Below are 18711 nucleotides of genomic sequence, written 5' to 3'. Positions count from 1 at the left end.
CATAAACCTGTACTGCCTGTCTACTTGGCATTCACTGAACTTTTTATTGGACACGTTCAAAACTGGGGACTATTTATTCTTAACTGAAGTCCTTCTCTTAGCTAGATGACTAGCAATCTGTTCTAATTGTAGGTGGTCCTTTATAGAACTAATCCACTTTATCATTTAAGGTTCACTGTATCTTTTTTTAACTAATAAGATGGTTTGGCCAATTTGCTTTTAATGTTTATCATTAAGTGAGGGTTAGGAATCCAGCGGTATGAGAACTGACATATTTCATTTGACCACTGAATCAGTCTTAGTGGCAAAAAGGTGTTCTTATCAGTGTGAGTCAATGAGGGGAATTTTTTTGCTTCTGGTATTCATCATCCTGTCTCGATATTGCTAAACCTGCCTTGTTCTTGATGACTTTTTATCCCTGTCTCATTAAGATAGTTATGGAGGACAAATTATTGGCCTTTTCAATGCACCAGATTACATGAAATGGCACATACTTTCCAAATATTTTCCCAGGAGAGAATGCCCTCCCACAAAGCATTTTCCCCCCTGCCCTCAAATGCTTAGCTTCATAGCCAACGTCTAGCTATAATTGTTCATAAAATGCTGAAAACTGGGCAGTCATGATTTAGGGGTGTGGATGAAAAGAAGTATTCATTACAGAGAAAATAAGCCAAATTCTGCCCTGATTTATGCCTCATGCAACTCTGACTCCTGGAGGAAGTCTGTGAGGTTGTAAGTCAGACCACTATTTGGCCCACTAATTTCAACAGCTTTAAAACTCAACCAGTTAGATCTGAGAAACATGTTTTATTAGCCTAACAAATTCAGATTTTTACTTGACTATAGTACTGCTACTATACCCAAGGAAGGACTGCATTCTTTCACAATTTTCACTCTTCATACATGCTTTTTTTAACTTTATGAATAGGAATGAGTAACCGGAACGTTTTAAAAAAAATTCTAATTAAATAAACACACTATGTTGCTGTGAATAAAAGATGGCATTTCATGTGTAAATGGAGAGAGATGTCTTCGTGCTATTCAGAAATTCTAAATTATAAAATATATTTTATATATTGAAATTATATCCAGTTAGAAATTCCATTGGGATTGGTAAAAAGAAAAGAAAAGGAGTACTTGTGGCACCTTAGAGACTAACCAGTTTATTTGAGCATGAGCTGTTACGAGCAGGACAGTGGGGTGGGAGGAAGTTTTGTTTCATGGTCTCTGTGTGTATATAATGTCTTCTGCAGTTTCCACAATATGCTATGCATCCGATGAAGTGAGCTGTAGCTCACGAAAGCTCATGCTCAAATAAACTGGTTAGTCTCTAAGGTGCCACAAGTACTCCTTTTCTTTTTTCTTTTTACGAATACAGACTAACACGGCTGTTACTCTGAAACCTGTCATTGGGATTGGGTTTTTTTTTACATTTTTTAAATTAACATTTAACATTAAAATAAGTTAATTCTTATAGTTTGGCCACATGCTAGTAAAATCATTTTTAAATGCATTATTGTGGATAAAGTCCATCATTTTTAGTAACAACATGATTGTTTAATCTCTTAAGATATTAAAGATGAGAAAGTAGGCACCCTACTTCTCCACATTCTTTCTGTACTGTATTATTATTATTAATTATTAGAAAGTTTTATAGTTTCTAATAACATTGTAGGCCCTGAAGTCCTTACATTATAGAACTTTCTCATGGCACAATGAATAAGTAGAACAAATGATAACAGTTTGTCTACATAGGGGGACACAGGAAAATTAACCCAACTTTACTAAAGGTATGAATTTAAAGTGGATTAGTTAAATCACATTAAACCTTATATGGACACTCATATTCAGAATTAGAGTGGTTTGATTCACTTTAGTTTTATTCACTTCCAAAGTAAATTAAATTAACCCAAATTAAGGTTCATTTTAATTCTGAGTACGAGTGTCCACATAGTGGTTAATGCAGTGTAACTAATCCAGTTTAAATACATACCTTTAGTTTCCGGGAGTCTGCTTTTGGAATACAGGTGCTAGGAAGTCTGGTGGCATGGATAAATGAGTGTCCAAGAAGAGCCCAGTGTTCCAGGCCTTCATTATCCAGACAGGAGCTGAAGGCATGGCTAAAGTTTGTTGAGTTCTGCAAGCTCAGTGAATGTCCTGCAAGCTGTATAGCAGAACCTCAACCTCTCTCCAATTCTCTCACCTGTAACTGGAAACTTTGTAAAATATACATGTTTTGCATAGCTAATTCCTCCTGATTAAGGTGTATCTTTTTCACATTTCTCTTCTCTCCAGCTACAGCCAAGGCTATATATGTTTTCTTCAGATGCTGCTGCTGATTGAGGAAGTTAACAAAGTCGAGGAATTGCTGAGTTTCACCTCGCTTTTATGTTAGCTTTTGCCCTCTCAGCTGGTTGGTGGGTGTGTGCGCGCACACTCCTTTCTGCTTATTCTTGCTCCTGTTTTTTTCCTGGTTCTTGCTCCCTGAATTCAGTGTTCAGGTTCCCATGTGTCTGTGTACGTAGTGTTGGGTGTGTAAAGTTACTCAGGGCCTGCTGCAACATATCTGCCATTTGAATGGTTATGTTTTGTTTACACTGTTGCTGACTAAACTGGCTCATCGTAATTACATGTTTTGATTGACTACCTACCTGCAGGTCTTGCTTCAATTTCCTTGTTGTGGGGGTGCTGTTCTGGGGTGCATCAGAGCGTAACAGATTGTCTCTTGCTCAGTGAGGGATTTGCCATCCATTCCACTGAAAGGACCCATAAATAGGCCTGTTTCAGAGTAACAGCCATGTTAGTCTGTATCCGCAAAAAGAAAAGGAGTACTTGTGGCACCTTAGAGACTAACAAATTTATTTGAGCATAAGCTTTCGTGAGCTACAGCTCACTTTGTTGGATGCATCCGACGAAGTGAGCTGTAGCTCAAAAAAGCTTATGCTCAAATAAATTTGTTAGTCTCTAAGGTGCCACAAGTACTCCTTTTATAAATAGGCCTGCAAGTCAATGGCATCCTCTGGTCATTATTTTAATTGGCCAGTAGGAAACCATCCAGCCCTCAAAAATTGCTCATTTGTACGGTATGGTTTAAATAGCACAGTGCTGTAGTAGAGTGAGTTGTGAATTGGTATCTGTACAATATATTTGTATTTACCTTGAGTTATTTTATCTTCACAGTGAGAAGCTCAGGGAATTGAGTGACAATTATATTCTAAGTTAGATGAACTGAGCCAAAAAGACACTGTTCAGAGTGAAGTAGATTACATGTATTCACTGTAGGTTAAATAATGTATGTTTTAATGTGGGACTGTGGTTGTGCTCATAGACACACTCACACAAGAGTGAGTCAACATATTAATGCTTTGGTGGATCATTCCAGGACTCCACTTTCAAGTGGATAAAAGAGTACAAATTTGTATCGTTAAAGGTGAACAAAAACAAATTGACCAGCCCAACAGCAGAGCAGTTGAGCTGTATGATAGACTCTGAGGCCACTCCAAAACCACAAGCCTGACTGCCTGAGAAGCCTGCCAAGGAGCCAGCTGCTGCTAATAAAGCCTACTCTACAGCTTGGCATCTGGGACCTGTGATTCCCATCCAAAGGGAATTGTATGTGAAAAATGTTTAAAATTTCTCTTTGTAAAAGTGTCGTGCTTTAAATCAGAAGAAGAAAAATGCTTTAGACCAAACTTGCAACAAATGAAAGCTAGACAGGGATACCATGGTTGCCAGGGGGAAAAGAAATCTTGTGTGAGGAGGCTAACACTGGAATTGACGTTCATTTTGTAACTGACCTGGCTCCTAATTCAGCATTTGTGTGTCATTATTCAGTAAGGAAGACTTAAGTGTCTCATTATTTAGGTTTATTGGTCAATTTACTTGGTAGTGTGTGCTTGGATGGGAACGTTTGTTTCAGAGAGCTCTGCTATGGGCTACAAGGGTGGGTGTCTGAAACTGGGGGTGAACTTAACAGTATAATTTCTCACTTTTAAATAATAAAAAAAGCTGCTTGTTTCATTTTTCAGAGATGAAAACAAATCCTATTAGCCAGCTGCTCTGAATTAATAGGCTGCTTAGAATGATCTACAAACCAGTTCATTTTCCACCTTTATTGAATAACGAAGCATGGGAATTGAAAAATGAATCTTCTGGATTGGTTATTTGAAAAATTAATGAAAAACTCAGTTCTGACTTCCAGCGCTCTCTTGAAATAAAATACCGTATGTAGATTTTGTATCATACTGTTGCATTATAAGCACCGTGTTTGACCATATTTGTATTGTTCCTTTGCCAGATATATAGGATAGCTGCATCTCCCTTTCAATGTCATTCCTTTAGAGCCTTTAATAATACCTAGGATTCATATAACCCCTGTGGATATTGTGACACAGAGATTAAGTGCCTTGCCCCAAGTCACAGAATGCCAGAACCAGGATTAGAACTCAAGAATTCATGCTTTTAGTCCTATGCTTAGGTCACTAGACCATGCTTAAGGTAGAGAGACCACTGTTTGGTAGCAAGCATTGTATGTCTGGGGTCCCTTCATCCTGCAGGTTGGTGAGCAGGGCCTTCTCCCTGTTGGGGGCAAAGTGAATGCTCTTCTACTTCAGCACGTGCTCTGGCTTTATCAGTTCAGGAAACAAGAGTCTAAAGCCTTCTTCTGGACTGGGTCTCCAACATGGCAGCCAGCCACGTGACTATATAAAACTGAATATTGGTACTCATCATTTTGTAGCTAGGTGTAAATTTTCTGTAGCATTTTGGGGTTCCTAAATTGATGTCCCTAAAAATTAGCAGTGTGTGAATTGAGATTTACATGTGAAAGGGTAGAGAGGGTCTATAGTCTAGTGGTGAGTACTGATGTGGCCTTTGACCCAAACAGACAGAGGCCCCGATCATGCAATGCGCAGTCAGACACAGGCCCATTGGTTTAAACGAGGCTCTTCCTGAATGCAGATGTCAGCCTGTACATGCAGGATTGTGGCCAGTGTTTGCTCAACTGTAGTTTGAAAGAATTTCCATCCTAGCACTTGATTCTCATTTACACTGAGGGCACATTACATTGCTCTGGCCTTAATATCAGTGAAAATGTATACTTTGTATCCTTTACTCTGCAGAGTGGTACAAAGTGGCCTTAGTTTAAATTGGATTCAGGCATCTAGTGTTTTTCTCTGTGTATGAGGATAAATATCTGATACTGAAAGGAAAATTGCTCTTTATGTTTGAAAGGTACATCTTGTCTTTTCCACTGAGTTTTGGGACATTTACTTAGTGTGGAAAAAGCTGTTTGCTATTTGAACCCAAGCTAAGATGTATAATAATAATAATTAATTTATAATTAACATGCATGACAATATGTCCCTGCCCTGAGTAGCTTACACACATTCATTATATAAATTCAACTTAAAAGGGGGTATAAAGTAGGAGCCATGTTATCTTGATCTTTGTACATTACTAATACTCAAAAACTGCAGAATTGGCATAAGGAAAAATGGAAGATGTATTGTTTCAGCTTTTTGTGTGCTAAAGCCACACATTCATTGTAAACAAATTGTTTGGCTGCTGGCTGCTGTTCAAACCAAAGCAAAAGGTCTGTGGAGGAGAACCAACCCCAAAATAGTACATTAATTACTAGTGAGGTCCTGTAGACCCCACAAATATATTGCAGAGCCCACAAAAAATACTTCTGTACATGGACATGAGCTAGTATTTTGATAGCCATGTCTTTATGTATTTGTATGGGGTTACAGTCTTATACATTTTTACCCAAGAGTACTGTTTCTGCAAGGGAGAATTTAATTCCACGAAGCACCACAACATTGGGAAAGTTGCTTGGCTTATTCCATAGTATCTTCCCAATACTATTACTTTGAATCTCTATTTCTGGGACTGACATTGCAGTTTGTAGAGCCCTGTGATAAATTTTATATGCAAAGTAATATGATACCCGCGTATTAAGATCCTATGATTGTCAACAAGTCTCCACAGATTCTGAGGGAAAGAATTAAATGCTGAGTTGTTCATTTTTCCCTTTGCTATGGATCAGACTGAATGTGCTTCCTAGCCAACGTACCATAATGCTGTTTGTTAAACTTTATTTTCTCTCTCGAGAATTCTGCTGAACCAGATCACAGCCAAGCTAGACAGTAGAGATGTATATAAATATTAACACTTGATTTTGTGTTCCCCCTGGGTTACTTTAAGTGAGACAGGCTGGGAGGAGGGAGAGAGAGTGGTGGGGGAGAGGAAGGAACCTTTGGAAATGTGTTACTCATGTGTCTCTCTCATCAAAGGCTCATAGCTTTTGCTCTCAGTGAGCGGAACTTCATCTACCATCTCTACCTGCCTTAACTTTTCCATATTTTCTGTTCTTCTAAATAAAGGTCGTTGGCTGCTCGAAAGTGTTTTAAAGCTTCCAGTTTAAAAAAGTCGAGCTACTGAAGACACTGATTTAGCATATGCATAACTTTAAGCACTTTGAGTAGTGCCAGTGAAGTGAAATGGACTACACATGTGCTTGAAGTTAGGCTTAAATGTTTTGCTTAACCAGAACTGGAGTATTTGAGTGTAAACATATGATAATGGTCACACAACTGTCATCACAGCCAGACACCAAATTGCTTTCATTTTGCCTGCATAGGCTTACTAGTATGTCATCATTAACTCACCATTAGCTGACATCTAATCACTGCTGATGTCTCCGGGCTGCTAATGACATTCAGTGTTTTGCTTGCACAGACTGGGTCTTCCTTCTCTCACCCAGTTGACCACTTAGCTGGGTACTTCATGGCTAATGCTGCAGTTTCTATAATTGGCCAAACCAAACCACCACCTCTGAACACTCTCAAGCTTTGGGAAGTTCTGTTCTAGCTCTGAAATTTGTAGCTAGGCTCCTTGTTTAATTGTGAAAAGGCTTGTCATCCTTTTTGTAAAACTGGATCATATTTTTCCTTCTAAGAAATAAAGCTGAGTAATGTTTTGCAAATAAGAATGAGAAATAAATACAGTATGAGGCTCAATCAGAGGTGTTAGGCAGCTAAATTTGAAAGTTGTTGCCCTACGTTAGAGGTACTTAGGGATGCTTTAAAACATGCTTTTATGTATCCTTTTCTAGTACGTATTTATTGGAGGGTAGGGGAATGTGTTGCGGACATTGTTTGCCTCATAAACCTGCCTTCATTCATTAGTGCCATGTTTCAGCTAGGTTGTGTGACTTGTGCATATTCATAGATTTTTAAGGCCAGCTCACCTAGTCTCTGACCTTTTGATACTGTCAAGACCATCCATTCTACACCCAGCATAACAGCACATACTTTGGGAACTGTGTCTCTCTTTTCCTAGTGCTGATAGCTCCTGACGCCTTTTTATGCATGTGCTGGATGCACATCAAATTCCTGGTATCAGCCCCCACACCTACTTTAAATCTCAAGACAATACATTTCCTCAGCCAGCTCCCACACTGAGTGGGTCGTAGATAGGGTCCTACCAAATTCACAGTCCATTTTGGTCAATTTCACTGTCACAGGATTTTAAAAATAATAAATTTCATTATTTCAGATATTTAACTCTGAAATTTCACCTTGTTGTAACTGTAGGGGCCCTGACCCAAAAGGGGGTTGCGGTGGGGTCACAAGGTTATTGTAGGGGGGTCATAATATTGCCACCCTTACTTCTGCGCTGCTGGTGCTGCTTTCAGAGCTGGGTGCCCACCTAGTAGCCACCGCTCTCTGGCCACCCAGCTCTGAAGGCAGCACAGAAGTAAGGGTGGCAGTACCGCGAATTCCCTACAATAACCTTGCGACCCTCCCCACAACCCCATTTTGGTTTGGGACCCCCAGTTTGAGAAACGTTGGTCTCCCTTCTGATGTCTGTGTAGTATAGGGTAAAAGTACAAAAAAGACCAGATTTCATGGGGGAGACCAGATTTCATGGTCTGTAACGCATTTTTCATGGCCGGGAATTTGGTAGGGCCCTAGTCATAGAGTAGCTTGAGTTAAATCATGTGCTGTGTGTCATCTTCATTTGATAAATGTTGTTCCTAAATATTCAGCATGGTGGTGTCATATCTTGTGAGTAGGATAAAATGCATGCATAATCTATCAGCTGCTTTTATTTCAGATTTTAAAAAATAAAGTTTATTGTCTATTATTGCCCTAACTAAAAGATGGGGGGAATAAATTCCGGGCCCAGAATTAATTGCCGTATGTGTGGGGGACAGAACTACCATGAATTCTTAGCAGCTTCTGTAAGACACACAAGCTGGTGATGAGCTTAATTTCAAATAACAGATTTCTTTTTGTTTTCAGCAGTCCTATGCACCAGCTCCCCACCCCATGGCTCCTCCCAGCCCCAGCACAAACAGCAGCAACAACAGCAGCAACAACAGCAGTGGGGAACAGTTGAGTAAAACCAACCTGTACATTCGAGGCCTTCCACCCGGCACCACTGACCAGGACCTTATCAAGCTGTGCCAGCCGTAAGTGCCATTAAAATAGTTCATGTCCTCCAGTTTGAAATGAATACACTTGACTATCATATTTATAGGGACAAATTTCCAAGCCAGATTTTAAGCTTATATATATAGATTTTATATTTTCAGAACAAGAATTTAGATGCATGATGTACTTGGTAGTGAAAGCTGAACATAACCGGTAACAGTGACTCCTTTAGCTCAAATGGCTGATGTCTGTGCTTGGAGATCTGAAGATATAGGGTTCAAAATCTACTGACATCCAATTCATGGAGAGACATGGCTACATAAGACTGAATTAGTTTTTCCATGTTTTTTCTTTTTCTTTTCTTTTGATTTAATTAATTCACATAATGAGAAAACATCTACTGTAAGGGTATGTCTTCACTACCCGCCAGATCGGTGGGCAGCGATCTAACAGGGATCGATTTATTGCTTCTAGTCTAGACACGATAAATCGACCCCTGAGTGCTCTCCCGTCGACTCCTGTGCTCCAGCGCCGTGAGAGGCGCAGGCAGAGTTGACGGGGGAGTGGCAGCAGTCGACTCACTGCAGCGGAGACACCACGGTAAGTTGATCTGAGTACGTCGACTTCAGCTACGTTATTCATGTAGCTGAAGTTGCGTAGCTTAGATCAATGCCCCCCCCCCACCAGTGTAGACCAGGGCTAAGAGATTTTACAGTCAAAGAATTATGATTCACGACAGAACACACAACAAAACAGAGGTGTTCCCACATTTGTCACATCCTTTGATTGCTGTGTCTCACATTGTCAGGTCTGAAGTTCAAGAAGTGCGTTACCAAGTGAATATGGGCTTGTACCAAAATGTCCTCTTAAAACTGATGATGTAAAAATGTCACCCTCCAACAGATCTGCTCCCTGTGTATATTTGGAGTAATTTCTGCCAACTGTCGTGACAAATATAAGTTTTTACTGATTTTTATTTCTGTTAACACTGCAGAGGCCACATAACTAAATTTTGTTCCTCCTGGTGCATCATTAACAAAATTGTTTGCTAAAATCAAATCACAAGGCAGTTATCCATTATAATCAACTGATTTGGTTAGGTAATACAGGTATAGCTGAGGGTATAATTTGATTTGCTGAATCTTTATTACTGGTGGTGATGCACAAGAAGGAAATAACCCAGCTTGACTTTCAGATTCCATATTGAGTTGTTAGAGCTGGAAATAAGGAAAATATATTTTTTGTTGTAGATTGAGAACATTGGTAGGGTAATAACAGAGACAACAAGTATGGAATCCTACAATGCTGTATTTATAGTCTTTTTTTTTTCCAAAGTTGAATGGCACCTTTAAGACTTTGCGTTGTAAATCAGCATATCAGGTAGAGCTTGATAAATGGATTTACTAATGTAAGAATCAATCTGAGCCTAGACCTAGAATTTGAACAGAAATTAATGCTGCTTTGAGATATGTGGTAAATTAAATTAAAATACATGTAAATATTGTCCAATGTGATATGCATCTCTACACTTCCTGGATTTGATCAGAAATGCTGTGATAGACACTTTGTAAGATGCTTGGCAGGTCTGAGGAAGAAAGCTCTTAAAACACATTTTTTTTCTTCTGCTGTAGCTAAGGGAATGTTGAAAACGCTTGCAACTGAGTAAATTTCTCATAATACAACATTTCCATTTCCAACTTTACTCTAGTAGGATGCTTACCCTTTAAACTACACTCAACATTCTTTTAATTGCATTTTGGTGTGTGGCTATAAAAATAGATTCTATTTTAGCGAAAACCACAGAAAAACCATGAGTTTTTGTGTTTGATAAGATGAGTGGCTGCTTTAGTTAATCCTCCTGACTTTTATACATTTCCATTTTATGTTTTTATGTGGTGTGCACTGCACGCTGAATAGAAAATAGCAGACTGGAGTGCCATTGATGCTAGTAGTGCAGACTCCATTATGAGTGATGTCAGACATTTTTGACAAATGTACCGACACTATCAAACCTTTTATCAATTTAAGGGTAACCCTGTCACAGTGATCTGTCAAACTGTTCAGATATAACAAAAGGAAAAGAAGTCATCATGAACTCTGCAGTAACTAAGTAAATATGAAAAATGTTACTGGAACGTTCTGTTCTTTCTTGTATGGTTTTGATCCTGAAAAATCTCTTGTAACCGCTGTTCAGCAAAGTTGCTTTAAACTTTATTTTGCTCTACAAAGCACTTAGTTACAGTACATCTTTTGGGACTTTATAAACTGGTACAGCAACAGGTGTGATTGAAAAAAAATAAGCCAGGAATAAATGAATAGTAAAGGTAATCTTCCTTCATTTATGCATCATCTCTCTTGGATTTTCATGTAAATTGAGCAAGAAATCTCTGAAAATATGACTTTAGCTTGCTTTGCACTTTTTATAACGTAGCCTTTTAAACCCATCTCAATCCACATTCGTAATTCCATAATTTAGAAATTTAGTCATAACTAATCCATGCAAATAATATTAATATACGCATTTATTCCTAAGGAGTACCCAATGTTTTATAGCATAATTGTACGACCCATTGTTACATATATGTTCCTCTTAACTCAGTCAAAACATGATGTTTATTAAAATTAAGATAAACATAATTAACATTTAATATTTGTAGATTGTACCATGAAAAAAGTATAAAGTACTGTTTTATACAAACAACATATAAATTCCTTTTCCTAATATAATCGTACCTTATTTTTATACAAAATGATGTGTTTCATCCAGAAGAATCCCAAAATTCTCTTAAAACTATTCATAAAATCACTAACGTAAGAGGCACATCAATAAACTATTGCAATTCTAGGTGAAAATAGAGCTGATCAAAAAACAAACAGCCAAACAAAAACAAATTCACAAACACAAAGTTTTAGACATTTGAATTTTTGTTTGTTGTTTTTAAAGCAGGTTTTTTCATTTTTCAAAAATGTTCACAATTTTTTAACCAAATATTTTCAGGTTTTCCTTATTTCTCGTTTCTCTCCATTTTTTTCTTTATCCCTCTTTTTTATTTTCCCATTTCCTAGTTTCTCACTCAAAAAAGGGCTTAAAAAAGATAAAAGGTAAGAGGAAAATGAAAAATATTAGTTGTTGGTTTTGGGCATAAAAGAGTGGACAATTTTGAAAAATGATTACTTTTTTTTTTTTTACAAAAATTGTTTTGCTTGAAAATTTTTCACCTGCTAAAGGTGAAAATGTGTGTTACACTAAGAACGTGTATTCCTACTGTGAATTTTTAAGATACAAATATATTTTAAAACAGTGATATCCTGTGAGCTTTAACAAGTTGTAGTTGAACATTTTATACATTTTTGATATGTGCTCTTAGATATAATAGCTTTCTCTTGGGATTACTGTAGTGTTATGAAGTTTGCATGCATTATGAAGACAGTCCCTGTCTGCCGTGCTCTAGCCATCAGTTTTTCAATACTAACTCCATACTTTAAAAGCAATTTAACTTACATTTTACTCAGTCTTTGGCTTTAAAACTGGTTTGGTCTAATACTCTAGATCAGCATATGGTTGGATTTAGTACTTTACCACCTTGTACCTGTAATGTACGTTCAGAAATCTTACTATATCCATCTACTTTGTTTTCCTTGCTTGGATTAGCTATCTCTTTATCCTCCAGCAATGTTTGATTACTGTGTGATCCAGGCTCAAATCAAAGGACTGAATTAAAACAACAACAAAAATATAATTAAATCCAAAAACTGATAAGTCTGTGAGCCAGTCAGGCGGAGTTATGTGGATGATGAGCCAGAATTTGGTACCTAAATGTTTTTCTAAGAGCAGAAAGTTTCCTGTTTTGCTGTAATTGCCATCGTTTGTTTTTTCTTCTCGGTGGCTCTCAGAGCCATATTTTCTGTGAGGCAAAGGGTCTTCTTCCCATTCGAAGTGTCATGGATTTGCCTCAAGGGGATGAGAGTCAAATTTCTAGCTTATTTTATTCCTTCTACTTTTGTGATAGGAAAGACAGACAAGAGGAAAATAATTAAACTAGAATTGGCCAAAAAATAAGGAAAGCAGAGGTGAAAACTTTTGCTGTTTTCCCCCTGTGTTTTTTGATCAAAATTTTTGAACTTTTAAAAATGGTTCCAACCAGTTCTAATTAAAATAAAGGTTAAAACAAGGTATAACCTATCCGCAGTAAGATTCAAAATAAGAAAAAAAAGTCCCCCATCTTCCAGATGAATTCATGATATAACGACAATGGACCAAATTTAGACATAGTGTAAATGGGTGTGCTTAGACTGTGGGTGAAAGCCAGTGGCAAAATTCCCATTGGCTTTAGTGGAGCCAGCATTTCACCCAGTGTCTGCATTTGACCAGTTAACTAGCAGGTCTTTGCAAGATACAGTGGAATGTAGTGGTTTCGTTAGAAACCTCAGATACATTAAAGCTAATATGGATACAATGCTAATCTGAACAGAGGCCTGCAATCTGCATCCCCCATTGTAATTATCAACAACTGGCACTCTTGTATACTTCAGCATAGAGGCCATTGACTGAAGAGGTGAGAAAAGTGAGTATACCTCAGAATGATGGAACTTTCTCCCTGGATTACCTGGTGTTAGAACTATTCAGGGAGATGAAGTGAGCTGTAGCTCACGAAAGCTTATGCTCAAATAAATTGGTTAGTCTCTAAGGTGCCACAAGTACTCCTTTTCTTTTTGCGAATACAGACTAACACGGCTATTACTCTGAAACCATTCAGGGAGATGTAGATTGATTCCTGCTTGACTCTGGGTTTCCAGTGTTTCTCATTCACTATACTTCAGCTGTTCGGTTTGAGCAGAGGAAACTAAGGTCTGAGGAAAAGAAGTATCTCCAGGGAAACCCCAGGAACAGCCAAATGGGGAGGGGGGGCAAAAGTGAAGGTTGTGATTTGTTTTCATTGTTGTTTGAACTACCAATAGAGTCAAATCCCATACGTTTGACATAAGTTTGGACTAAATACAAAGTATGCAGATTCTGTTCAGGACAGTGAGGGAACACCACTGGCTTACACTTGTCTTCCTCAGAAATGGTCCGTTCAGAATAGTGGTGAAGAACATCGATAGGATAGTTTAAGCAAACTTGCATTGCTTGTGTCTGTCTGTCGGTCTCTCTCCCTCTGTCTCACGCAAGCTCTTTAGGGCAGGGACTGCAATTAAATATTAAAAATTAAAAAAAAGAATTTGAACTTGATAGTTTTTTAAATTGAAGAGTGATTGTGTGCTCGGTAACTAATTTTAGGAATGTCTATATTATTATTTAAACAAACAAAAAAGCAAACTAGCCTACTGACGTAGAAGTTGCTTTTTACCCGGTCATATGAAACCTCTGGGTGGTGGTTGTTACTAATATTATTATAAAAAAAAATTGGACTTCTATCTAAGGCCCACATTGGTACAATATAGTGAACTTTTGTTTTCAAATGCCTGCATCTTAACTTCAAAACTGTGTTGACTCACAGCTTTGTACTCCAATGTGTAAGCTGAATGTAATGTTTAAGTGCAGGCTTTGTATGTATTATTTTTTCTTTACTTTGTTACCCTTTTAAAAACAAACAAACAAAAAAACCTAGTAAAATTGTTTGTAGTATCTGCCTGTTACTGTAGTTCCTGATTTCAGAGTAACAGCCGTGTTAGTCTGTATTCGCAAAAAGAAAAGGAGGACTCGTGGCACCTTAGAGACAAATATCTTAAATGGTTAAAGACAAACCATAAAATTTCCCCAGATAGGCAATACACTAATCCTATCCTTAGCCACCCCTTTTTGTCAGGGAAACCAAAACCCTAGGTCAACAAATGCCCAGAGCATTGCAGAGTGCTCTGTCTGGGACATGAATGTTGTCATTGTAAGGAAGAAAGGCACAAAAATAACTTACTGGTAGTTAAGCTAATAAATGAACACCTGCAACATTCCCTACTTAGATTGTAGCCATCATTTCACTGGAGTGTGACCGAGTGTCAGTAAGAGTTTCTGATTCCCTTTCAAGTTGGATGAACAGAATTTAATGGAGGCTTGGGGGAGAGGGAAGAATTCTCGTGGTTTGTTGCAGACATTTTTTTCCCCCAGGTGAACTATAATGAAAGTCCTGGGGGTGGGAGGAAGAACTTGAGAGTTCTTAACAGAAATATTGTGAATTGTCTGTCGACGTGTGAAGGGCACTGCTATAATAACTTGTTTGTTTATTGTGAGGGAGAAGGCTTCGAGAAACAAGCAGGATAAACAAATGCAATGAGCTTCTTCTGACGTGTTTGAGAATATAGTGTTTCCATTCTTTCATTATATTCTTCATTGCTACACTCCCCCAGCTGCCAGTCAACCATAACAGCACAGCTGGGTATGTCCATTAGGCACTAAGATGTTTGCTTATCATTAATGTAAATGTTTAAGAATCTGAAAACATCTATGGCCCTAAACCATCCAAAGGACAAATAGCATTTGCCTATTACTCTATCAGAAACCATAGTGGGTGATTCACAAACTCTTCTGACAGATGGACATGGGCTCTGTATAGGAGACTCACTGAATGTGACAGGTTTTAGAGTGGTAGCCGTGTTAGTCTGTACCAGCAAAAACAACGAGGAGTCCTTGTGGCACCTTAGAGACTAACAAATTTATTTGGGCATCAGCTTTCGTGGGCTAGAATCCACTTCATCAGATGCATGGAATGGAAAATACAGGAGCAGTTCTAAATACATGAAAAGATGGGAGTTACCTTCCCAAGTGTGAGGTCAGTCTAACCAGACAATGCAATTAACAGCAGGATACCAAGGGAGGAAAAATAACTTCTGAAGCGGTAATGAGAGTGGCCCATTTCAGACAGTTGACAAGAAGGTGCGAGTAACAGTAGGGGGAAATTTAGTACTGGGGAAATTAGGTTTAGGTTTTGTAATGACCCAACCACTCCCAGTCTTTATTCAGGCCTAATCTGATAGCGTCCAGTTTGCAAATTAATTCCAGTTCTGCAGTTTCATGTTGGAGTCTGTTTTTGAAGTTTTTTTGTTGAAGAATTGCCACTTTTAGGTCTGTTATTGAGTGACCAGGGAGACTGAAGTGTTCTCCTACTGGTTTTTGAATGTTCTGATTCCTGATGTCAGATTTGTGCCCATTTATTCTTTTGCGTAGAGACTGTCCAGTTTAGCCAATGTACAGGGGCATTGCTGGCACATGATAGCATATATAACATTGGTAGATGTGCAAGTGAACAAGCCCCTGATGGTGTGGCTGATGTGGTTAGGTCCTATGATGGTGTCCCTTGAATAGATATGTGGACAGAGTTGGCACTGGGAGTGGTTGGGTCATTACAAAACCTAAACCTAATTTCCTCAATACTAATTTCCCCCTATTGTTACTCACACCTTCTTGTCAGCTGTCTGAAATGGGCCACTCTCATTACCGCTTCAAAAGTTATTTTCCCTCCCTTGGTATCCTGCTGTCAATTGAATTGTCTCGTTAGACTGACCTCACACTTGGGAAGGCAACTCCCATCTTTTCATGTATTTAGACCTGCTCCTGTATTTTCCACTCCATGCATCTGATGAAGTGGGTTCTAGCCCACGAAAGCTGATGCCCAAATAAATTTGTTAGTCTCTAAGGTGCCACAAGGGCTCCTTGTTGTTTTCACTGAACGTGAGACACCGCTGACTAAAGTCTCATCTTGCTCCATCACAGCCCAGATTTGCTGACCTGATGGGCATGCTGCAAAGCTCACGTTTTTCCCCACTCAGGCTTGCAGGAAGGAGGTGGGTGGATGGGCTGATGATACAGCGATTTGATCTGGAGGGTTTATTATGATTAGCCTTATTTTATTGTGGGGAGTCCCATAGGTATAGAAGTATGTTACTGATATATACTAAATATCCTCAGTTTATTTTTTTATGAAACACCTAGAATTTTTAGGCACTGTGAAATCAAAATTATTATCATTTTCACTTAAACTTTGTTTTTGTTGTTTAAACTAACAAAAAAGACAAACCAAAGGAAGGCTAAGTGTGGGCTATATTGGTGTGTGTGTTCATGTACATGCGTACTCTGTTCAAACCAGGGTGGAAATTACATTTGTTTGCAGGTGAACTTAGGGAAATATATGATTATTTCAGAACTTACCTTGGCTTGGGAGAAGACTTTACATTATTAAGAATTCTTTACTTAACCAAAACTATAAATATACAATGTAACAGAATTCTGAGACCAAATATTAGATTGAGATTGAGCCACTATTGAGACTATATTACTGTTTACAAGAGATTTAGTGGAATTTAACAGTTTTAAAACTTAAGAAATTCACAGCTATGGTTCCAACACCTACCATTACTTTGTTTCCACAATCCCTGCCTGCCTTCTTTCTCTGTGTGGAAACCCCTTGCCAGTTGTATAAGCAACTGTAGTTTATTTTAATGAGTATTGGCCTGATTCAAAGCCCAGTGAAATCAGTGTTAAGAAATCCCGTGACTTCACATGAGGCCTGATGCAAAGCCCATTGAATTCCATCAGCATAATTATTTGGTCATACTACAATACATAACCTTATAGCCTTTTTCGTCTTATATAATGTTTGTTCATACAGCTGCATAAGGCTTTCTATAAAGCTAAAGTCCAGGTCCTGGTCCCAAGGAATTTACAAACCGTGGGCCTGATTCTGCAGTCATAACTTACTCTGAGTAGTACTTATGGAAGTATTACTCAATGTAAGGACTTCAGAATTGGCCCTTGTGTTTGAAATAGGAGGATTCAGGATGAGTTGGCAGGAGGAGTGAGTGGATGAAGGAGATTTACACAAAATAAGGTAATGCAGTGGCCTGTTTTAACACCATACACATCATGTTCTTTTTATTTGCCATTCTTGGTTGGCCAGGGAAGTACTTTGAAAGGGGAAAGGTGACTGTCCATAGCAGATAGAAAGGACTATCAGAGGGATGGGTAGTCCTCTCTCTTCCCAGCTAATGGAAAAGCCTTGGGTGGTTAGTACTCAGTATTTGGAGTTTATTTGCTCTCTGTGTGGGGCCTTGTTGATTATAAAGTGAGCCCTGGGGACAGGGACTTAAAGTAACTTGTAGTTGGGACTTCAGTTTTCCTCCCTGACTGGTGAATCTGCTCACCAGCATACAGGCCCAAGCTGAGCAAGTCAGTGGGACTGTTCATATGCTTGCAGGTGTCCTTCCTGAATGGGGGCCTTTAAGTGAAAATCTCATTTCATTGACTGGGAGTATTGCCAACCCCACATCTTCAGAAATCATTAGACTGGCTTAAAAATGATGAGGTTTTAAAAAAGAATAAACGTTGGGTTCTTTTTATTTGCCTTCTGTGTTTTGAGTCTTTAGGGGGTCACATTTTGAAGCTCTTCTCCACAACTTTCAGGGCAAGAAACCCACTTTTTTAAAAAGTGAAAGCTGAGTGTCTCATGTAATCACCTGACTCCAGGAGCTGGGGCTTTTAAGAAAAAGAACTCTAAAAATCACACAGATCATTATGAAATCCTGAGACCTAGCAAGGCTTGATTTGTCTTACTCTCAACAAAGGCCCATACAAATAAATAATAAAAGGCTCATACAAATAAATAATAAAAAAACAATCAAGCTGTTAGTCTGCGGAGCAGGATGAAGGGACCATAGCCATTCCCAGCATAGGGGAACCAGAGAAGACTTTGTGGCTCCTATACTCTCAGCTGCACCCATTACACTTTAACTTGGTTTTAAAACTGAATTAGGGGATTGGGTACCTTAAAATATGAACTCGGTGTTCAGAGTGTGAAGGTTTTAAGACTGTACAGAACCTAGCACAATGGGGTCCTGGTCTATGACTGGGACTCCTAGGTGCTATTGCAAAACAAATAATAAATTATAATAAAGTCTGATCAGCTGTCTCCTCAGTCATCTGAATGCCAGAGTCCCAGAAAGTATTCCTGAAGACATTGAAAAGCTTTAGGTTTTGCTGTGTATAATATATACTTAAGATCTCATTTTAGAGCTGTACACAACTTGTGTTTTGGTTAGATGTATTCCTAACTACATCTGTTTCATTAGGATGGGCCAAATCCTATAGTCCCCAAACGTCTTTACAAAGCAGTATTCCCCCTGGAATCAGTAGGAGCTGTGAATGCATGAAGGCTGCCAGAGTAACATTTGCAGTGAGTTTGGTTCACACAACTCCCCCAGATTTAAACTTGTTGTCACCGTTCGGGGCAGTTGCACCTGTATTTTCCCTCTATGTTCCAGTAAGGGCACCCGCTCTACTTCT

The 18711-nt window shown here is 38.6% G+C and overlaps 1 protein-coding gene across 3 annotated transcripts in view; it reads left to right on the top strand.

Annotated features, from left to right (window-relative positions):
• Positions 1-18711, top strand: part of RBMS3 (RNA binding motif single stranded interacting protein 3) — a 910338-nt gene that overhangs the window by 478041 nt on the left and 413586 nt on the right. For 2 of the 3 annotated variants that reach the window (XM_074945627.1, XM_074945628.1), the window contains one exon: positions 8310-8479. In XM_074945627.1, the coding sequence (XP_074801728.1) occupies positions 8310-8479 (170 nt within the window). The remainder of the gene's footprint in view (positions 1-8309; positions 8480-18711) is intronic. The other variant, XM_074945630.1, reaches the window with a different exon arrangement.

This window comes from Natator depressus, chromosome 2 (assembly GCF_965152275.1).
Source record: "Natator depressus isolate rNatDep1 chromosome 2, rNatDep2.hap1, whole genome shotgun sequence".
NCBI lineage: Eukaryota > Metazoa > Chordata > Testudines > Cheloniidae > Natator > Natator depressus.
This window is presented reverse-complemented; position numbering and strand designations above follow the sequence as displayed.